The 20,717-nt window shown below is 37.2% G+C and overlaps 1 protein-coding gene across 6 annotated transcripts in view; it reads left to right on the top strand.

Moving 5' to 3' along the window:
- The window catches only part of LOC132402794 (transcriptional-regulating factor 1), a 260,989-nt gene extending 247,589 nt beyond the window's left edge, over positions 1 to 13,400 (top strand). For all 6 annotated transcript variants that reach the window (XM_059985782.1, XM_059985784.1, XM_059985783.1 and 3 more), the window contains 2 exons: positions 10,447 to 10,649; positions 10,825 to 13,400. In XM_059985782.1, coding sequence (XP_059841765.1) covers positions 10,447 to 10,649; positions 10,825 to 11,134 — 513 coding nt within the window. In that variant the 3' untranslated portion in view covers positions 11,135 to 13,400. The remainder of the gene's footprint in view (positions 1 to 10,446; positions 10,650 to 10,824) is intronic.
- The last annotated feature ends 7,317 nt before the right edge of the window (positions 13,401 to 20,717 follow it).

The raw sequence follows: 20,717 nt of genomic DNA on the forward strand, positions 1-20,717 counted from the left end.
ATTGCTCCTAGTAAGGAGCTTTACAAACAAAGGGTTGAACTTCAAATGGAACATAGTTTATTACTTACAACCTCGATTGAAAATCAATTAATGAAAACTAGATCTGATTTTTATATACATAGTGATAAATCTGGTAAACTGTTAGCTAGTCAATTGAAGAATGCTTTGGTTAAACGTCAAATCACTAAGATTTGTCAGCAGAATGGGAATTTGACAGTTAATCATGATGAGATAAATAAGGCATTTCAAGACTTCTATACCTCCCTGTATCAATCTGAATTTCTTCAGGATCGTAATACCATGTGTGATTTTCTTGGGAAATTAAATTTTCCAAGATTATTATCTGATGATCTTTCAATATTGGATACTCCTATTATGGATGTAGAAATTAAAGGGGCTATTTCCTCAATGAATTCTGGGAAAGCACCGGCTCCAGATGGTTATACAGTTGAATTTTTTAAAAAAATTTCTGCTACTCTTTCCCCTTGGTTAAGTAAGGTTTTTGAGGAAGCAATTAGATTGGGGAATTTGCCACAATCTTTTTATAGAGCATCCATTTCTCTAATATTGAAGAAAGATAAAGACCCTACTAACTGTGCATCTATAGACCAATATCTTCATTGAATGTAGACTCCAAGATTTTTTCCAAGTTACTGGCATCCAGATTGGAGAAGGTATTACCTAAAATTATTTCAAAATTTTTTCAGCGGTTTTATTAAAAATCGCTATTTTTTCAACATTAGGAGATTATTGAATATTGTTTATACTCCCTCACATGACATTTCAGAATCCGTGATTTCATTAGATGCGGAGAAAGCATTTGATCGAGTTGAATGGCCTTACTTATTTAATGTGTTGGAGAAGTTTAATTTTAGTCCGATATTCATATCGTGGATTAAATTGATTTATCACACTCCAGTAGCCTCAGTGTTTACCAATAATCAAAGATCTCCCTTTTTTCGCCTATTTCAGGGCACTAGACAAGGATGTCCTCTTAGTCCATTACTATTTAACATTGCCTTAGAACCTTTGGCAATTGCCATCAGACAATCACAGGATATTTTGGGTATTAATCGTGGGACAGACATTCATAAGTTATCTTTGTATGCAGATGATTTATTACTATTCATTTCTAACCCTGAGAAATCTATCCCAGCAGTTTTATCATTATTGGCTCAATTTAGTGAGTTTTCTGGGTATAAGTTAAATCTTAATAAAAGTGAATTGTTTCCTTTGAATAGACAGGTCCCAATTTATGGAAATTTACCTTTTAAATTAGTTAATGATTCTTTTATTTATTTAGGGATCAAAATCACAAAAAACCATAAAGATTTATTTAGATTTAATTTTTTACCCTTAATTGGTCAGATTAAAGGTTTGTTTACTAAGTGGTCACCATTATCTTTATCTCTAATAGGTAGGATTAATGCTTGCAAGATGGTTATTTTACCGAAGTTTTTATATATTTTTCAAGCGATACCAATTTTTATTCCGAAATCTTTTTTTACTAATGTTGATTCAAAAATTTCTTCATATATATATATAGCAGAATAAAAATCCCAGGTTAGGTAAAATATATTTACAGAAGACAAAGAAGGAAGGCGGATTAGCATTACCTAATTTCAGATTTTATTATTGGGCAGTTAATATTAGATACTTGTTATGCTGGTTGAAAGATTGGGGTGGATCTTTCGGCCCTCGTTGGGTGAGTTTAGAAATTAAATCTGTATCAGCTTATGCTCTGGGTTCTATTTTAGGGACTTCTCTCCCTTTTGCTCTTTTTAAATTGCCGAAACAAATTGAGAACCCGATATTTAAACATACTTTATGTATATGGTTTCAATTTCGGAGATTTTTCGTGTTGACTCAATTCGTTTTAAATAGTCCTATTGTATCTAATTGTTTTTTCCACCCTTCCATTATAGATCAAGCTTATTCGGCTTGGAAAACTAAGGGATTACTAAGATATTCTGATTTATTTTTGGACAATTGTTTTATGTCTTTTGAACAATTATCCAACAAATATAACTTGCCTAGATTTCATTTTTTTTAGGTATTTACAAATTAGACATTTTTTAAGTTCTGCACTCCCTACGTTTCTAAATTTTGTGCCTTCAGATATTTTGGAGAGTTTATTTGAATTAGACCCTTTTCAAAAAGGGCTTATTTCAAAACTTTATAATATAATTATGAAGATACGTTCAGAGCCCCTTTATAAGACCAAAAAGGATTGGGAAAGAGAGCTTAACCTTATCATTTCTAGTGAGAATTGGGATAGAATTCTTCAATTAGTTAATACATCATCGATATGTGCCAAACATTCATAATACAATTTAAGGTCGTACATAGGGCCCATATGTCCAAGGATAAATTAGCTCATTTTTACTCTTATATTAATCCTATCGATGATAGATGTCAATCTGAAATTGCGTCTTTAACTCATATGTTTTGGTCTTGTTCATTTTTGAAAAAATATTGGAAAGATATTTTTGATATTATTTATGCGGTTTTGAATATTGATTTACAACCTCATCCTATTACCGCAATTTTTGGTTTACCAATGTTAGACTCACTGCATTTATCTTCTTCTGCCCGTCGAATGATTGCATTTCTAACTCTGATGGCTAGAAGATCTATATTGTTGAATTGGAAGGAAATTAATCCTCCCACTGTATTTAATTGGTTCTCTCAAACTATGTTATGTTTAAATTTAGAAAAAATTAAAAGTGGTGTTTTTGAGACTTCTATTAAATTTGAAAAGTTATGGAGACCATTTATTCAACATTTTCATATGATGTAATATGACCCTGTTCCAAGTTCATTTGATTTCCCAGCTTTTAGCTTATGTATGTTGAGAGGACCGGAAGTGACAGCATTGATGAATATTTGTTCTTGTGAGATATTATAAACAGCCCCTTTTTTTTCTTTTTTTTTCTTCTTTTTTCTTCTTTATTAGTTATTAGATTAGTAGATCAGTTAATTTTGCATTATATTTTTTTTCTTTTTTTTTCTTTTTTCTGTTTTTTTATATCATATATTATGAAATATTTAGACTTATCATGTTCATACATATATTGTATGGTTTATGTCGGTAAACTCATTTATACAGTAACTATTGTTTATGTTTTTTTTCATCTGTAATGGAATTTGTATGTTTGTAATTTCTTTATTAATATATCATTTGTATTCTGTCCATATTACTAATAATAATAAAAAGATTTAGAAAGAAAGAAAGAAAGAAAGAAAGGAAATACGAACTCCCTTGAACGGAAATCCCTCCGGAAAGTAGTGGGTGTGGCCCACTCCATCATGGGTTAAGCCCTCCTCTCCATTGAGCACAACTACACGGAGCACTCTCACAGGAAAGCAGCATCCATCAGCAAGGATCCCCACCTCTCACTGCTGCCATCAGGAAGAAGGTACAGGAGCTTCAAGACCCACACCACCAGATTCAGGAACAGTTATTATTCTTCATCCATCAGGCTCTTGAACCAGAGAGGTAAACTTCACTTGGGATGCTCTGCTCTTTATCGACTACAGCTCAGCGTTCAATACCGTCGTCCCTCAAAACTCATCAATAAGCTTCAAGATCTTGGCCTCAGTACCTCTTAGTGCATTTGGATCTTCAATTTTCTCACTTGCAGACCCCAGTCAGTTTGGATTGACAACAACATTTCCTCCACAATCTCCATCAGCACAGGTGCACCACAAGGCTATGTGCTTAACCCCCCTGCTGTACTCGCTCTACACTTAAGATGCGTGGCTAAGCACAGCTCCAATGACAAATTCAAATTTGCTGACAACACCACTATCAAGGGCCAAATCAAAGGTGGTGACAAATCAGCATATAGAAGGGAGATTGAAGATCTGGCAAAATAGTATCATAACAATAACTTTTTACTCCATATCAGCAAGATCAAGGACCTGATTATTGACTTCAGGAGGAAGAAACCAGAGATCAATGAGCCTGACCTCATTAGAAGACCAGAGATGGAGAGGGTCAGCAACTTTAAATTCCTCGGTGTGATTATTTCAGAGGACCTGTCCTGGGCCTAGCACATAAGTGCAATTACAAAGAAAGCACAGCAGTGGCTCTACTTCCTTAGGAGCTTGCAAAGATTTGGTATGGCAATTGACAGACTTTTATATTGACTAGCTGCATCACAGCCTGGTATGGAAACAAAAATGCCCTTGAATGGAAAATTCTACAAAAGGTGGATACAGCCCAGTCTATCACAGGTAAAGCCCTCCCCTCCATTGAGCATATCTCCACAAAATGTCGCAAGAAAGCGGCATCCATCATCAGATACCCCCACCACCCAGGCCATGCTCACTGCTACCATCAGAAAGAAGGTTTAGAAAGGTTCTAAGAATAAACCAGGAAATTATTGGCCAGTGAGCCTGACATCAGTAGTGAGAAAGTTACTGGAAGGTTATCTAAAGACTGGATATATAAGTAATTTGGATTGAAAGGGACTGATGAGGGATAGTCAACATGGCTTTGTGCATGCTAAGTCATGTCTAACCAACCTTACAGAGTTTTTTGTGGAAATTACCAGGAAAGCTGATGAAGGCAAGGCAGTGGCTGCTGTCTATGTGGACTTTTGAAAGTCATTGGACAAGGTCCCACATGGGAAGTTGGTTCAGTGGCTTGGTATTCAAGATGAGGTAGTAAATTGGATTAAACATTAGCTTCACGGAAGAAGCAAGATGGTTGCCTCTCTGACTGGAGGCCTGTAACTAGTGGTGTGCCACAATGTAGGTGCTGTGTCCATTGTTGTTTGTCATCTGTATCAACAGTCTGGATGATAATGTGGTAAACTAGATCAGTAAATTGGCAGATGACACCAAGATTGGAGGTGTGGTAAACAGCAAGGAAGACTATCAAAGCTTGTAGCGGTATCTGGACCATTTGGAAAAAATGGGCTGAAAAATGGCAGATGGAATTTAATGCAGACAAGTGTGTGGTGTTGCAATTTGGGAGGACCAACTAGGGAATGTCTTACACAGTGAGTGGTAGGGTACTGAGGGGTGCAGTAGAACAGAGGAATCTAGCTATACATCCAAAAATCCCTTGAAAGTGGCATCACAGGTTGATAGAATTGTAAGCAATGCACAGAAAATGCTGGAGGAACTCATCAGGCCAAGCAGTATCTATGGAAAAGAGTACAGTCGATTTCAGGCTGAGACCTTTCTTCAGCAGGACTTCATTCAGAGGGTGGTGAGAGTGTTGAATGAGCTTCAAGTGCTGGATGTGGGTTCAATTTCAACACTTAAGGGAAATTTGGATAGGTACATGAATGGGAGGGCTGTGGAGGGCTATGGTCCAGGTGTAGGTCGATGGGACTAAGCAGATTAGTAGTTCAGCAGAGCCTAGATGGCTGAAGGACCTGTTTCTATGCTGTAACATTCTGTGATTTGAAGTTCTTGATCAGTCAGGTTTACAGGGAGAAGATAAAAAAATGGGGATGAAAAACTCAGCTATGACGGAATGGTAGAGCAGACTTGATTGGCCAAATCACCTGATACTGCTCCCATACCTTATGGACATGAATTCTTAGGGCTATCTTTCTTGCCACTAGTCACACAACCAATTTTGGTATTGTTAGCAGACTTCTTAATTTAAGTCCAAGTCATTTACATACAGTATACCAAAAAAACTAATAGTTTTGAGGTGGTGGAATTGAGCTGATATCTTATGTAGATTGAGAACAATTTCCTCATTTAGTATTTTTGTGTGTCTAGACATTGTGAATGTGTTAATATAGGGAGTGCAAAAAGTGGAAAGATGATACCACCTGCTGGTCTGTCCTTTAGTTCACAGTTCCTATATATAAGCTTGATACGAAAACTCTGGTACTACACTTCCATAACTGCAGTCCATTTGAATGTTTAACATCAATACACCTGACTGTGCTGCCTGAGTACCAGGCCACTAACTTTCTTTCAGAAATCCCTTGTTCTGCTCTGATTTGTAAGGAAGAGCAGTATTTGTTAATTGCACCATTCTCCTTCAATGCTCAAGTACCATTTGTTTTTCATACAGATTAACTTTTCATTGGAGATGGATAAACAGACAACATTTCACCCCAAGACCCTTCATTAGGACTGGAAAGAAGAAAAAACCCAACTAAGTAGGTGGGGAGTGAGGAAAAGGAGGACAAGCTAGAAGGTGATGGATGAAGCTAGGTGGGTAAGGGAAAGGGGATAAACTAAGACAAGTTCCCTGGAAGGTCACATGGCTGTGGTAACCTACATGAGTCAGATAGTTGCAGAGATCACAGAGGGGGAGCAGAGAAAGGGGTCTCACTTTACTCCCAAAGAGAAGATTTAAACTTCATCAGAGTAGGCATACCTTAAAGAAACTTCACAGTATAGCAGCAAGTCATAAGCACAAGAGATCCTGCAGATTTTGGAAACCCAGAGCAACACACCCAGCCACGTGCCTTTGTACTTCTTTCCCTCTTCCACCTTCTTATTCTGGCCACACACACACAAAATGCTGGAGAAACTCAGCAGATCAGACAGCATCTATGGAAATTCATAAACTCTTGAATTTTCGAGCTGAGACTCTTCTAACTCTAGCTTTTACTCCTTACACCACCACCCACTCCCACCACTTTATTCTAGCATCTTCCCTCTCCCTTTCCAATCCTGATGATGAATCTTGGCCCGAAATATCGACTATTTATTAATTTCCATGGATGCTGCCTGACCTACTGAGTTCTTCTAGCATTTTCTGTGTGTTGCTCTGGATATCCTGAATCTCTTGTGTTTTTTTTAATGTTCATTACTGTATATTGACAATTTTTTGGAATGTTACTCCAGCATTAGCCAACTGTGTGTTGCTAGGGGCAATGACCACTGGACAAGGAAGATATCTGATATTTATAGTTACAAAGGTTCTAACATCGCTTCACTTCAACAAAGTGATTGTTTGATAGTATCTTGGCCTAACTTACAAACCAAGTTTCTTTGTCTCTTATTTGTGAAATGAGTGCCTCATGACCAAATTACAAGACCTTTATTGAAGAACCATATTTTAAACGGATGAGTTTTTACCCGCATAATATGTCAAGTAGTTCTATGAACCATTGATATATCACAAACACTATATAAATGTTACAGTTGCTCTCTGTGTTACTGTAATGTCATTTTTTTTTTGGAAAACCTGGTGCATTTTGCACAAGATATAACCACTTTCAGCATCTTCCCTGATGGCCAGGTTTATAGCATTCAGGTCTGGTGACCAAGTAAGATACAAGAGGTCCAGGTGTGATCATTGGAAAGCTTAAATCACTGAAGGATGCTCAACAGCTGTCGCAGGGCTTGAGTACTATTTCTTCTTGCAAAGTAAGATCAAGCAATATAGGTGAGAGCAAGGCTTTGCTCCCAGATGAGAATGCTTTCCTTGTTCACTTTGACTGTCAACACACCTCCCACATTCCCCAATAACCCCGTGATTTCAGTCTCTGGGGCAAATGAGAGAGCATCCTTCACGAGCGTGAATGCACAGAAAGCATTCAACCTGGGTGGGATACCTGGTTGAGTACTAAAGACCTGTGCTGATCAACTGGGGTGGAGAATTCACTGAAATCTTTAACCTCCTGCCTCAGCATATACCTACCAGCTTCAAGTAGGCTTCAATTACACTGGTGCCTAAGAAAAATGTAACCTCCCTCAATGACTATCATCCAGCAACACTTCCCATTCACTGTGATATGAAGTTCTTTGGGAGGTTGGTGACAAAACATATCAACTCCTGCCTGAGAAGCAACTTAGATCCACTCCAATTTGCCTACAGAGCCACAGCAGATGCCATTTCATTGGCTCTTCACTCAACCATGGAACACCTGGACAGTGAAGATTCATACATCAGGATGCTCTTCATCATCTACAGCTCAGCCTTCAATACCATCATCCTCCCAAAATTAAGCTTCAGGACCTTGGCCTCAATACCTCCTTGTGCAGTTGGTTCCTCTATCTCCTCACTTGTAGACCAGTCACTTCAGATTGGTAAAAATATCTCCACCACAACTAACACAGGTCCACCATAAAGCTCTGCGCTTAGCCCCCTGCTCTGCTCACTTTATACATGACTGTGAGGCTAAGCATAGCTCCAATACCATATTTAAGTTTGCTGACAACACCATGTTGTTGGCTGAATCTACAATGGTGATAAATCAGCATATAGGAGGGAGATTGAAATCAGGCAGAGTGGTGCTGCAATAATGATCTCTTATTCAAGGCCACAAAGCTGATGATTGATTTCAGGAGAAGGAAACTGGTGGTCCCTTGACCAGTCCTCATCGGGGGATCAGAGGTGGAGAGGCTCAGCAACTTTAAATTCCTCGGTGTTATCATTTCAGAGGACCTGTCCTGGGCCCAGCACTCAAAATGCCATTACGAAGAAAACAAAGCAGTGCCTCTACTTCCTTAGAAGTTTGCAAAGATTCGACATGAGATCTAAAACTTTGACAAACTTCTATAGATGTGCGGTGGAGACTTATGGCTACGTCACGGCTTGCTATGGAAACACAAATGCCCTCAAACAGAAAATTCTAGAAAAAGTAGCAGATATGGTGCAATCCATCACAGGTAAGGCCCATCTAGCATTGAGCACATCCATACAGAGCACTTTTACAGGAAAGCAGCATCAATCATCATGGACCCACAACATCCAAGCCATGACCTCTCCTCGCTGCTGCCTTCAGGAACAAGATACAGAAGCTTCAGGACTCATAGTCCTGGGTTCAGGAATAATTATTACCTCTCAACCATTTGGCTCTTAAACCAGAGGGATAACTTCGCTGCCCGATCAGTGAACTATTCCCACAATCTATGGACTCACCTTCAAGGACTATTCATCTCATTTTCTTGATATTTATCGCTTTTTTTTCCTTTTGTATTTGCACAGTCTGTTATCTTTTGCATATTGATTGTTTTTCTGTCCTGTTGGGTAGTCTTTCACTGATTCCATTATGCTTCTTGGATTTTCAGTGTATGCCCACAAGAAAATGAATCTCGGGGTTGTTTATGGTGATGTGTGTGTATTTTGACAATAAATTTACTTTGATCTTGAATTTGCACTTTATGCTTACAATTCTCTGAAAGTGGCTTTGAATCTAGTTCCTGATTGGCAAGGACCAGCATAGTATAGGGTGTTACTGCTGAATATAGCAGGCTTCATCACACACCTGCTTTGACAACTGGCTGAGCTACACTCATAGACTTGTGGGCTGTTGTACATGGCAAAGGGCTCTGAATATTTCAGGCTCTGACAAACATCTAGAAATGTACAATTTGAAAAAAAAAACTACTTAAAAAGTGGAGATTTTAAAAAACTAAAAAATTAATCAATTACAAAAAAAGTTAGACTAAACACTAAGGAACACTTGAGTACAGTTGAATGCATTTTGGTATATATTTATTTAGCTGAAATTATTTTTGTCAGAATGGTTTCTTTCCACCGAACCATTGCCAGCTCCTTGGCTCAGGTTCAGTGGTGAAATTTCCTAAAGCACCCATAGGAAAACTTGAAATTGGTGCTCCATTGCTGATCTTTATGAACAGCTAAGTGTCAGAACATAGTGGGAATGAAATCGACACGATCTTTTTAGGAAGTTCAGAACACCACAGTTGCATCAATAAGTCTCAGATGTTTTTCTGATTGTCAGGCTGGGTCTGCTCACAAAGTAATGTACCACTGCTTTCAGTATATAAATGCTTTTGGAGAGAAAAACATTAGGAAAAATTATTTATTCCCTTGTGTATTATAACCATTGATACGATGAAAATTATCTTTGATGTATCTTTCTTAGACATCTTAAATATAAAATTGACTCGATTGTCCTGGATGCGGTGCAGTGCCCAAACTCATCAGCAGCTTCTGCCTGCCCACACTGGTTTGATCCCTGTACAGAGGGCCATGCATTGGAAAACGATTGAGCAAAGTGCAGTTCACTACAACTGGCAGCTGAGCTTTGGGTAGCATGTGACAACTTTGTTCATTTAGGAACTGTTTAGTATTTTAAAAAGTAAAATAAACAGAATTAATAAAATCTTGAAATAATGTAAACTAATCAGCATTAAAGTAAAATAGGTAAACTGCATTTACTATTTTACTCAAATGAATAGTGTCATTCTTCTTACACCACTTATCGTTGCCTTAAAGTTCAGTTGCATGTTAAGTTATCAATGCTTGCCTGCTGAACGTGGAACACTGATAGGCTGAACAGCAAGGGGTAAGTTTTTGAAATATCCATGCAAAGTTGATAACTGGAAGTCAATATGGTCTGGACCACTGAAAATCATTTATTAATTTTCTGCATTAAATGGTACTGTATTTCAAACAGAACACCAGTGATTTTTTTTAACTTGTGAAGTATTTTATTGTGGATCTGACTTCAAGTTCCAACACTCTAGATAATCATCTTCTCCTCTTAGATATTCAGTTCCAGGCAGGCTTTAAATGGCCATGCACGGATTCACGGTGGTTCAAACCAGGTGCCAAAGCAGACATCTGCAGCTAAACTTAAAACGGGAGGATCTCAGCCAGGCTTTGCATCTGTCAAGAATTCTCCAGCACACAGCACAACTAGTGGTGAAACAGATGGTACTACAATTTTCCCTTGCAAGGAATGTGGAAAGTAAGTTAGATGGCTACTTATTTTATAGATATTACAAGCATTTTAACTATGAGAATTTTGAATAATTTCATTCTATTTTGTTAGTTTCAAAGTCACTTAAGTGGGAAAAGTATTAAATGTCTTTTTTAGTTTTACTGTTTATACACATTTTCATGTGTGGTTTCTTTGTTTCCAGAATGTTCTACAAGATTAAAAGTAGAAATGCTCACATGAAAACCCATAGACAGCAGGAGGAACAGCAGCGCCAGAAGACACAGAAAGCCCTTGCAGCTGCTGAAGTAGCGATAATAGCCAGACCTGCTTCACCAATCGCACCAATATTACTCCATCCAGATCACATGAGTATGGTAAAGCGACACTTAGAAGTAGAAGATCATGATATCATTCAGGAGTTAGAAGATGTAATGGATGAATCAAATGTCATGGATACAAACCTACTTTTAGATGGAGAAGATGGAGAATTCCTCCAAGATGATGAATTGTAAATGTCTTTTAAAACAATTTTCAAAATAACACAGAATAATCTTCAAATACAATAAATTGTGTTTATGTCATCAAAATGTACAAAGCTTAGTTCAAATGCTGAAGAATCGCAGGAGGATTGCACATAGACGGAGATGCTCGACTTGCTTTTTGCCATTAATACCATTTAAAGAGGCTAAGCAAAGCCTTATGGACAATAATTTTCCCTTTTAGCTGCTTGTTAAAAGTTGCTTCGAAGCATTGAAGCCAAACGGGTTTTTTGCTAAAATGGTTTTTTTGTCGAGTGAAAGTTTCAGAAATTAAATTGTCTACTTTTCTATAAAATGAAGCAAAAAAACTGTAAATAAGGTTTAAAATTATATATATTTTAAATTGTTAAATCTGATTTGTTTACGCATTTATTTAACTGCTGTTCCTTAGTGTTATCTAGCAGGTATGGTGTAAATACTTTATATCCCAAAATTCTATTGCAAAAGCAAAATATTTTTGAAAGTAAAAGTGTCAAAATGACAAAGAGAATGCAGATCTTTCACTGGGGCTGTTTTCTGTTATTACAATGTTGTACAGAATTATTAAAACTTTATTTTATTAATTTGGGGATACAGATTGTGGTCAGATTGCATGCCTTTTACTCCATAATGTAATTTATTTTTTTTATATTTGCACTGTAAATGTTTTTTTCAAGTATGTGAGGAGTCTTCCACACATTTGTAGTCATCTTTCGTTTATAATGAGATGTTATGTTATGAATGAAGCACTATGTATAGTTCAGTGAATGAATTCACTTTATAACATGCTTTAGTTGTATAGCCAAAAAAAAATCTGGAAGATTTTTGTGCCATGTCCTTGGGAAGGTTGCATAAATTTAAAAAACAGAGATGGTATCTTTAAAGTAGGCAGTATTTTCTTGTGGATTTAGTATTCACTTTTGCAAGTTGTGTTTGAATAATGTACTCAAGATTTTTTTTAAAAAGAAATGTGATGGGATTAACTGATTTCTTTCCTATTAAAGTGATCAAAGAAAGTGATTTTTTGCCTTCCAAAGCACCTGAAATAAAAGTTGTTTTCAAAGAGAATTCCATTAAGAAAGGTGTTTTAACCTATAGACTAAATTCCTCGAACCAATCTGATTTGGCCATATCATCACACTCAATGTATGCATTACATTAACATTCTTGCGATCTAACTTATCCTATACTGTACAATAATCAACTGACTTCAAGGTCTTTGCTATTGACACCAGCAAATTGTACATCCTCTGAGATTCTGCAAATGTATCCCAAACTGTGCATATTTACAGTGAGAATTGCCCAACTTTCCTTGCTGATTTAGTCTACATAGTCTGCTCTATGGCAGATCTTGAGCTAATTTGCTTGGATAAGATTGTGTTGTTGACGTAGGAATGTGAAAAAAAAACTGGAATTCCACTCACTGCCTCCTTCTAGAACTTCTGGTTATGAGGACACAATGAACACAGGCAAGAGAAAATCTGCAGCTGCTGGAAATCCGAGCAACACACACAAAATGCTGGTAGAACTCAGCAGGCCAAGCAGCAGCTGTGGAAAAAAGTATAGCCAATGTTTCGGGCTGAAACCCTTCAGCAGGACTGGAGAAAAAAAGCTGAGGAGCAGATTTGACAAGTGGGGGGAGTGGAGAGAGAAACGCCAGCTGATAGGTGAAGCTTGGAATTAATTGTCAAATAGATCTGTATTTGAAGGACAGTCATAATTGGGCAAGGTATTGATCCAACGTAGGAGTCAGAAAATTGATGAACACTTACAGATACTTGTAATTTTTGAAGAAAGGTTTTGTTAACTCTTAACTGCTTCTGTGGAATTTGTATCAATATCATTGAAGCATTTTGAATGAAATATTTAATTTGTAGGAACCAGGTAATAGAAAACATATTTTCTACCCTAAGTGAGTCAGTTTGTCATTTCTTGATAGGATGCCAGTAAAGAAGAAAAAGATTTCCTGATTTTCAGGAGACAAAATCATTGAGTTGTTACAAGTCACTTCCAACAGTTAAAAACACCTCAGACAATGATGTGGTGTTCCTTCATGATTTTGCTTAAGTATTTGTTTTGTCATCATGAGTCACTTTGGAAAAATGGAGGTACATTCACTTGAATTATTTTCTCCAATTCTTCTTGTATTCAGAATTGAAGCAGGTTGTCTATGTCCTAACTTGCTACTTCCTTCATCCTTGGCACAAAACCATATTTCCTTCACTTTGTAATACTGTACACTTCCCACTGATCTACTTTCTATTTTTAACATAGTATCCATGTCAAAATAGAAGAGCAGAGTATTAATCTCAATAATGAGCATGAAAAATAAAATATACTATTTCAATTTACAGTTTTAATGCATTGCATTGATATTTGGCAAAATTAATTATTGTTTTCACTTTTTTTTTAAATGCAAAAGTTGTTATATACCCTTTGCTTCTGGCTGTAGCAGATTTTAACCTGTCTGATGTTTCCTGTTAGTCAATACAGTGCTGCTGTAAAATCACCATTTAACGCTGAAATTATCTTTGCTTGCCACAAATGTTACCTGATCTGGTGATTGTTCCCAGAATTTTCTGTTCTTATTTCAGATTCCCAGCACCTACAAGTTTTTTGCTTTTTTAATTTTACACTAAATAAATGGTTTGAAACTTTTTAACATAAGACATGAGATAATAGGAGCGGAATTAGGCCATTTGACCTATCAGGTCTGATTGCATTTGATCATGGCTGATTTATTTTCCCTGTTAACCCTATTCACCTGCATTCTCCTCAACTTTGGACAATCATACTAATCAAGAACCTATCAACCTCCACTAAATATACCCAATAACCAGGCCTCTATGGAAAAGAGTTCCACAGAATAACTACCCTGAAGAAATTCCTCTTCACTGCTCTACTGAAGGATCATCCTTCTATCCTGGTCCTGGACTCTTCCATGTCATTTCTATCTAGGCCTTTCAATGTTCAGTAGGTTTCACTGAGATCCCTCCTCATTCTTCTAAACTCCAACAAATACAGGCACAGAGTGATCAAGCACTCATGATACATTACCCTCTCCAGGCCAGCACATTTTTTTCTTTAACATGGTGCCTAAAACTGCTCACAGTATTCCAAACATGATCTGATAAACTCTCAGCATTACATCCATGCTTTAACATCTTATTTATTTAGCATGGAGTAGACCTTTCCAGCTTTGAGCCACACCACTCCAGTAACCCCTGATTAATCCTAATTTGGGGACAATTTGCAGTGACCAATAGACCTACTCATTACATCTTTGGACTCGGAGGAAACTGGAGAAAACCCATGCACGGGTTGATGTATAGAGACTCCTTACGGAACAGCGCTGGAATTGAACTCCAAACTTGAGAATGCCCCAAGCTGTCATGGTTGCACTAACCACTATGCTACCCTATTCTAGTCCTCTTCAAATAAATGCTAAATCTGCACAGGATTAACTTATCTTTGTTATTTGTGAAATGATTGCATGGCAAAACTATTTCTGTAGTTCTCAACAAAAGTGTCAATAACTTGGATTTAAATATGTGCTTTAATAGTTTAAAATGCTCAAAAGTATTTCATAGGAGGATAACAAAACAAAATTTGACCCTAGCCATGTCAGATATTAGGACTGGTACAAAAGCACAAGAGGGGATTCTAAATGCTATAAGGGTTTATTGATACAACAGTTTAGGGAAGGAATTGGGGCTGAGCAAGCTGGGTGTACACCCATCTACAATGAAGTGATTGAACAGGACATTGTGCAAGAGTTTAAAACTGGAGGAGCAAAGAAGCATCGGAAATGATGTTGTAGTATGGAAACGAGAATAAAAATCTTAAAGTTGTATTCCCAGATCAGGAGCCAATGTGGACCAGCAAGCAAAACCATGATGGGAGAACAGGATAGTGCAGTATTGACCTCTGGCAGATTGTTGGAAGAGTCCAAGTTTATGTCTGAAGATAAGACAATCCTTCTGAGAGTATGAGAAGAGTTAAGTTCAATTTTTTTGTGATAAATTGGAGACAGTAAAGAGGTTGAGATAGATGGTGGCTAGTTCTGGATGTCATCAGCAGACACATGGAACCCACAAGAGTTTTTGGATATTGAAATGCAGCTTGGTACATGAAAAATTTGGAGTAATTTTTATATTCCAGTGGTTAAGATGGTATGTAAATACGGACTTCACATTATTTCTAAAGTACCGTGAATAGTGGTTGCATTTTATGTCTTTTTCATACACTCAGCTATCATTTATACAGCCAAATAACCCTTTTCATGTCAATGAACAGCAGGCAAGTTTAGACCTAATGTAATTTACAGATGCCTAGTTTGCGAGCAATAAGCATCAGAATATTTCCTACACTCTTGTAACAAGTGCGAACAAATGAGTTTATTACCTTCAATAATTCAGCATAAATAATGACGTTGTATTAGTACTTTGTTCAAAATTATGCAAGAGGTATCAAGAATTAAATGCATCAACAAAATTAGAGGCTCAAATAACTTTTGTAGTTTTTTGTAATTTAGTAAAAGCATTAGTATTAACTTACAATTAAGCTTCTTGAAATTGAACTATACCATAAGTGATAGGAACTGAGAATGTTTACAGTGACTTTTTTTGTATTTCATTATCCTCATTGGGTTTGTTATTATAGACTGCTGTTTATTAATTGAAAGAATTGACAGTACATACGTGCTTTAAGCAGTAACAAAATGGTGGATTGTCGAGTTTAAACTAATTCTACTGAAGGTAAGTAAATTTAATTGCAACATTACCAATCCTTCATAAACAGCATTAATAACGTGGATGTCTGGTGTACTTAATGGAAACAGCCCTTGGACACAGGTTCTGAACTTGGAGTAGTTCAAGGAGTCAGAATTGATTTATTATTGTCACATGTGCACATAGTGAAAAGTTTGTCCTGTGTACTGTTCATACAAATCAAATCAAGGAGTTGCAGTGAGCATCAACCTTGAGACTGACCTTGATGCCGATTAACATAGGTGAAAAATTTTACCTTGCTCATTTTAAGTACACCAAGGAGTTAAAGAACTTACATTGTGTCATAATTTAAATGGTAATAATACTTTGTTATTAAGCATAGCATTCCCCATGTGGAACATCCTGTGTATTGCAGTTCAGCTTTTAAGGTCAATGATAATACAGCATCAGTGGGGAAATGGTAAACACCTGAAGCTCATTACAACTAAGCACTTGATCCAATTATATATGTTCAGTCAGGGTCACATTGCCCATAGTTGTTTTTCATTTTCTCACTTGTATCTGTTTTCCTGTGTCAGGCATGATCAGAAATACAACTGTGCTTCAACAAAGAGGGAAAAGAATGTTTTCACTGAATCATCATAGTAAATGGGAAAATAATGATGTCTGTCAAACAAACTACAATTACATGGCTTCAGTAACATATCCTAAAAGCTATAAAGTGAAAATGAAGCACAAAGTAATTATGTAATGTGCCTAATGTGGAGAAGGCACAGATAAAAAGTACAAGAAGCTGGAGTTCCTCCAAAGTGTGTGACCAAGCAAAAGGTTCTAAGGCTGAAAGTGGAGTAGGGAAAAGAAATGAAAACAGCCCAGAGTCTGAAATTCAATATTTATCCCAGAGGAAGGTGTGCAAGTTGGTAAAGGACGCATATTAGAACATTAGAAGTTTTTGACAACAATTCATTTGGTCCAACAAAACTTCCCAAATTCCTATTCAAGTAGTGTGTAGAAATAACTATTGAGTTTAGATTTGAACATCTCTAAGGTACTACTCTCAACTACAAATGTAGGTAGTTTATTCCATGTGTCCACAACTCACTGTCGAAATGCTTCCTGATGTTGGTCTGAAATCTCCCTTTAACCAGTCTCCACCTATGGCCTCATGTGATTAATTTTGAAGTAGCTGCTGGTATCCACTTTATTTTTACCTTAACTGATTTTGAACACTTCTGTCATGTCTCCTCTCATTCTATGTCTACTTAGACTAAAAATATTTAATTCTTTAAATCTTTCTTCATAGCTTATGAAGACCTGGAATGAGACTCATCATCCTCTGAACTCTCATCCCTCACACAATACGGAGATAAAAACTGTACACAGTATTCAAGGTGTGGCCTCACAAGCACATTATATTATACAGCTTAAGGAGAACATCTCTGGACTTGAACTCCACTGAGCGCATTATATAGCCCAACATTCTATTAGCGTCCCAAATCGCTTCTGTGCCTTGTCTAGATGTTGATAGTGATTAGGCTACCAGGACACCTAAATTCCTCCCACACAGAGCACTTTCTAACTCAGGACCTCATTGTGTATTTGTATCTAATATTTCTACTTCCTATATGTAATATTTTACATTTACTTATGTTAAATTTCATCTGCCATTTACCTGCCCACATCTGGATTTTGTTTATCTAACTGTATTGATTCTGCTACCTAAATGTTATCAGCTAGTCCCAGTAATTTTGTGTCACCTGCAAACTTTACTAGTTTATTTGTTGTGTGCTTATACAATCATTAATGTAAATTAAAGACAGCAGCAGCCCCAAAACTGATCCCTGTGGAACCCCACTTTTAACATCTAGGTGTGAACATTTCCTCAAATCACAACTCGTTTTCTGTTTTTGACCCAATTCTGCACCCATTTGCACATCTTACCCTGAATCCCTACCTCTCATAATTTGATTATTAACCTCCCATAGGATAATTTGTCAAAAGCCTTCTGAAAGTCCAAGTAATTGATATCAACTGCTCTATTGTATTATAAATTTTAGTTGCCTCTTCATAGAAGTCCAGCTTATTAGTAACACATGATTTCTGCTTTCTGGACCCATGCTGGCTTTCTGTCTTTATCAGCTGTTTTTCCATCTCATTCTTTATTAATGTTTCTATGATGCACGTTAAGCTTACTGGTCTATAGTGTCCAGGGTCATTGTGGTGACCCTTCTTAAATCCTGGGACAACGTTGGCCCATTTCCAATCCTTAGGGATTTCACCAGTCTTAGCTTTTGAAAAATACATGATAGAGGTTTGTATATTTAATCACTGATATCTTTAAGTACCCTTGGATATATACCCTGGAGATTTATTAACTTTCAGCCTTTTCAGCTGAAGCAGAACCTCACTTTTAGGATCTGTAAGTTACTTTAAACTTATTCTTCTCTACACTTACTGGCATATTGCTAACATCATCACAGGTGAATACTCAAGTAAATTATGAGTTAACAGTTTAACAGTTAGTCTCAAGTCTTTCTCTGCTGATTTACCACCCCACTATTATTCCTAATACACTTAACTTCTTCCTTGACTTTTACTACTAAAGTATTGGGGGGGGGGGGAACTCTTGTGGTCAATCTTAGCATTATCAGTAATATCCTTCTCAACCTGCCTTTTGGCAATCCGCATTTCCTTCTTGGCACAGCTCTCATATTTTCATATGCCCTATGGTTAACATCATTATTATTTCTTCTGTATTCCTTATATTGCTATCTTCAATAATTTTTATGTACAGTATTCAGTGTAGTTGATCTCTTGTTTTTAAATCACTTCTCCTGGCCTTGGGAATGAACATTTCCTACTCTGCATGTATTACCTCTTTAAATCAACTACATTGTTCCTCAACTGACTCAACATCAAGCAGTTCCTTCCAGTTTACCTTCTGAAGTCTTTGCCACATCTGCAAATTTTGCCTTTATGAAATTCAATTTAATGGCTTTGGTTTTTATTGATGTACTCTCCCAAAAAAAACTTGAGACTAACAATGCTCGATACATTGAGCCGAGAGGTAAAGTTACAGCTATATAAGACCCTGGTCAGGCTCCACTTGGAGTTCTATGCTCAGTTCCAGTCACCTCACTGTAGGAAGGATGTGGAAACTATAGGAAAGGTGCAGAGGAGATTTACAAGGATGTTTCCTGGATTGGGGAGTATACCTTATGAAAACAGGTTGAGTGAACTCAGCCTTTTTCTCCTTGGAGCGGCGGAGGATGAGAGGTGTATGAGATGATGAGAGGCATTGATCGTGTAGATAGAGGCTTTTTCCTAGGGCTGAAATTTTAAGGTGCTTGGAAGTAGGTACAAAGGAGATGTCAGGGTTAAGTTTTTATGCAGAGAGTGGTGAGTGTGTGGAGTGGACTGCTGGTGAGGGTGGTGGAAGTGGATATGACTGGGTCTTTTTAAGAGACTCCTGGATAAGTACATGGAGCTTAGAAAAATAGAAGGCTATGGGTAACATTAAGTAATTTCTAAAGTAAGGACATGTTTGACACAGAGTTGTGGGCCAAAGGGCCTGTAGTGTGCTGTAGGTTTTCTATGTTATGATCACTTGTTCCTAAAGGCTCAACAACTTCCATACTCAAAATTATATCCTAATTGTTACAGAATAGAGTATCAAATCTAGACAGGCCTCCCCTCTTGTTAGAGTATTTACATAATGGGTCAAAAACTAATTCAATAACTCAATTTACTGTAATCCATTAGTCACTGGGTTCTCCCACAATATTTGGGAAATCAAAGTCTCCCATAACTATAGCATCACTCTTAGAGCTTGTTTTTCTAATATTCTGATAGTTATTTATTAAAAACAATATAAGCATTAGTGGGTCTATAACATACACCCAATATTAGTCCTTTATCGCTATAGCTTTCAATTCTCACCTAGATATCTTCTCTAAGACTCCATTCATTTTCTGTCATATGCAGCCTCGTGTTTAAATTCTCTCTTAGGTATAATGCTATTCCTCCACCTTTATGATCTTGCCTATCTTTCGCAAGTATACCCTTTAATACTATGTTCATCACCACCTTTGAGGTCAGCCTGGTTTCAGTTATTGCTATTATATCATACTGATATATACTTGCATACAATCCCAGCTCGTTTATTTTATTCTTAATTCTTCCTGCATTTATAAACCATCCTTAGTCTATTACTGATTTTTTCATCCTATTCTGACTATTTTTATATTTTTGAAGCCTATAATCGATTTATATCCTAATATGTTATTCTCCACCATGTTGTTTAAACAGTTCAGCCAGGCCTGTGCTAAGTTTCCTCGCTCCCCACCGTTCCCTAATTTTAACAGTCCTTAACTAACTGAATGTTGCCTAATATGAGTGCTCCTCGGTTCAAATGCAATCCGCCCCCAAGGTACAGGTTCCAATTGCACTAAGAGGCTCCCCTATGTCCCTCTAACCTACACCATGATCTGAGGCACACGCTAAAATAAAATCTCATCTCCTGCATTTTACCTGGACTAGCGCGTGGCACAGGCAAAACTTCCGAGAAGCCCACTTTGTCAGTTCTGTCCCTAAACTTCCCACCCAGCTCTTTCAATTTGTCCCGCAGAACTGCCCTTACCTATAGTATTTGTTCCACCATAGACTGTGACTACTGAATCCACCCTGGCTCTGGCCAGTAGCTTTATCTACTCGTCCAGGGAGGTCTCTTACACGTGTTCCTGGTTAGCAACACACTGATAAATACCTGCACACCTGATTCTCAAACCACCCCTCCCCCCGACAACTGAGAACCCTACTATCACTGCTTCATTTTTACGGTTTAGGAT

This window comes from Hypanus sabinus, chromosome 12, assembly GCF_030144855.1.
Source record: "Hypanus sabinus isolate sHypSab1 chromosome 12, sHypSab1.hap1, whole genome shotgun sequence".
NCBI classification, from domain to species: Eukaryota; Metazoa; Chordata; class Chondrichthyes; order Myliobatiformes; family Dasyatidae; genus Hypanus; species Hypanus sabinus.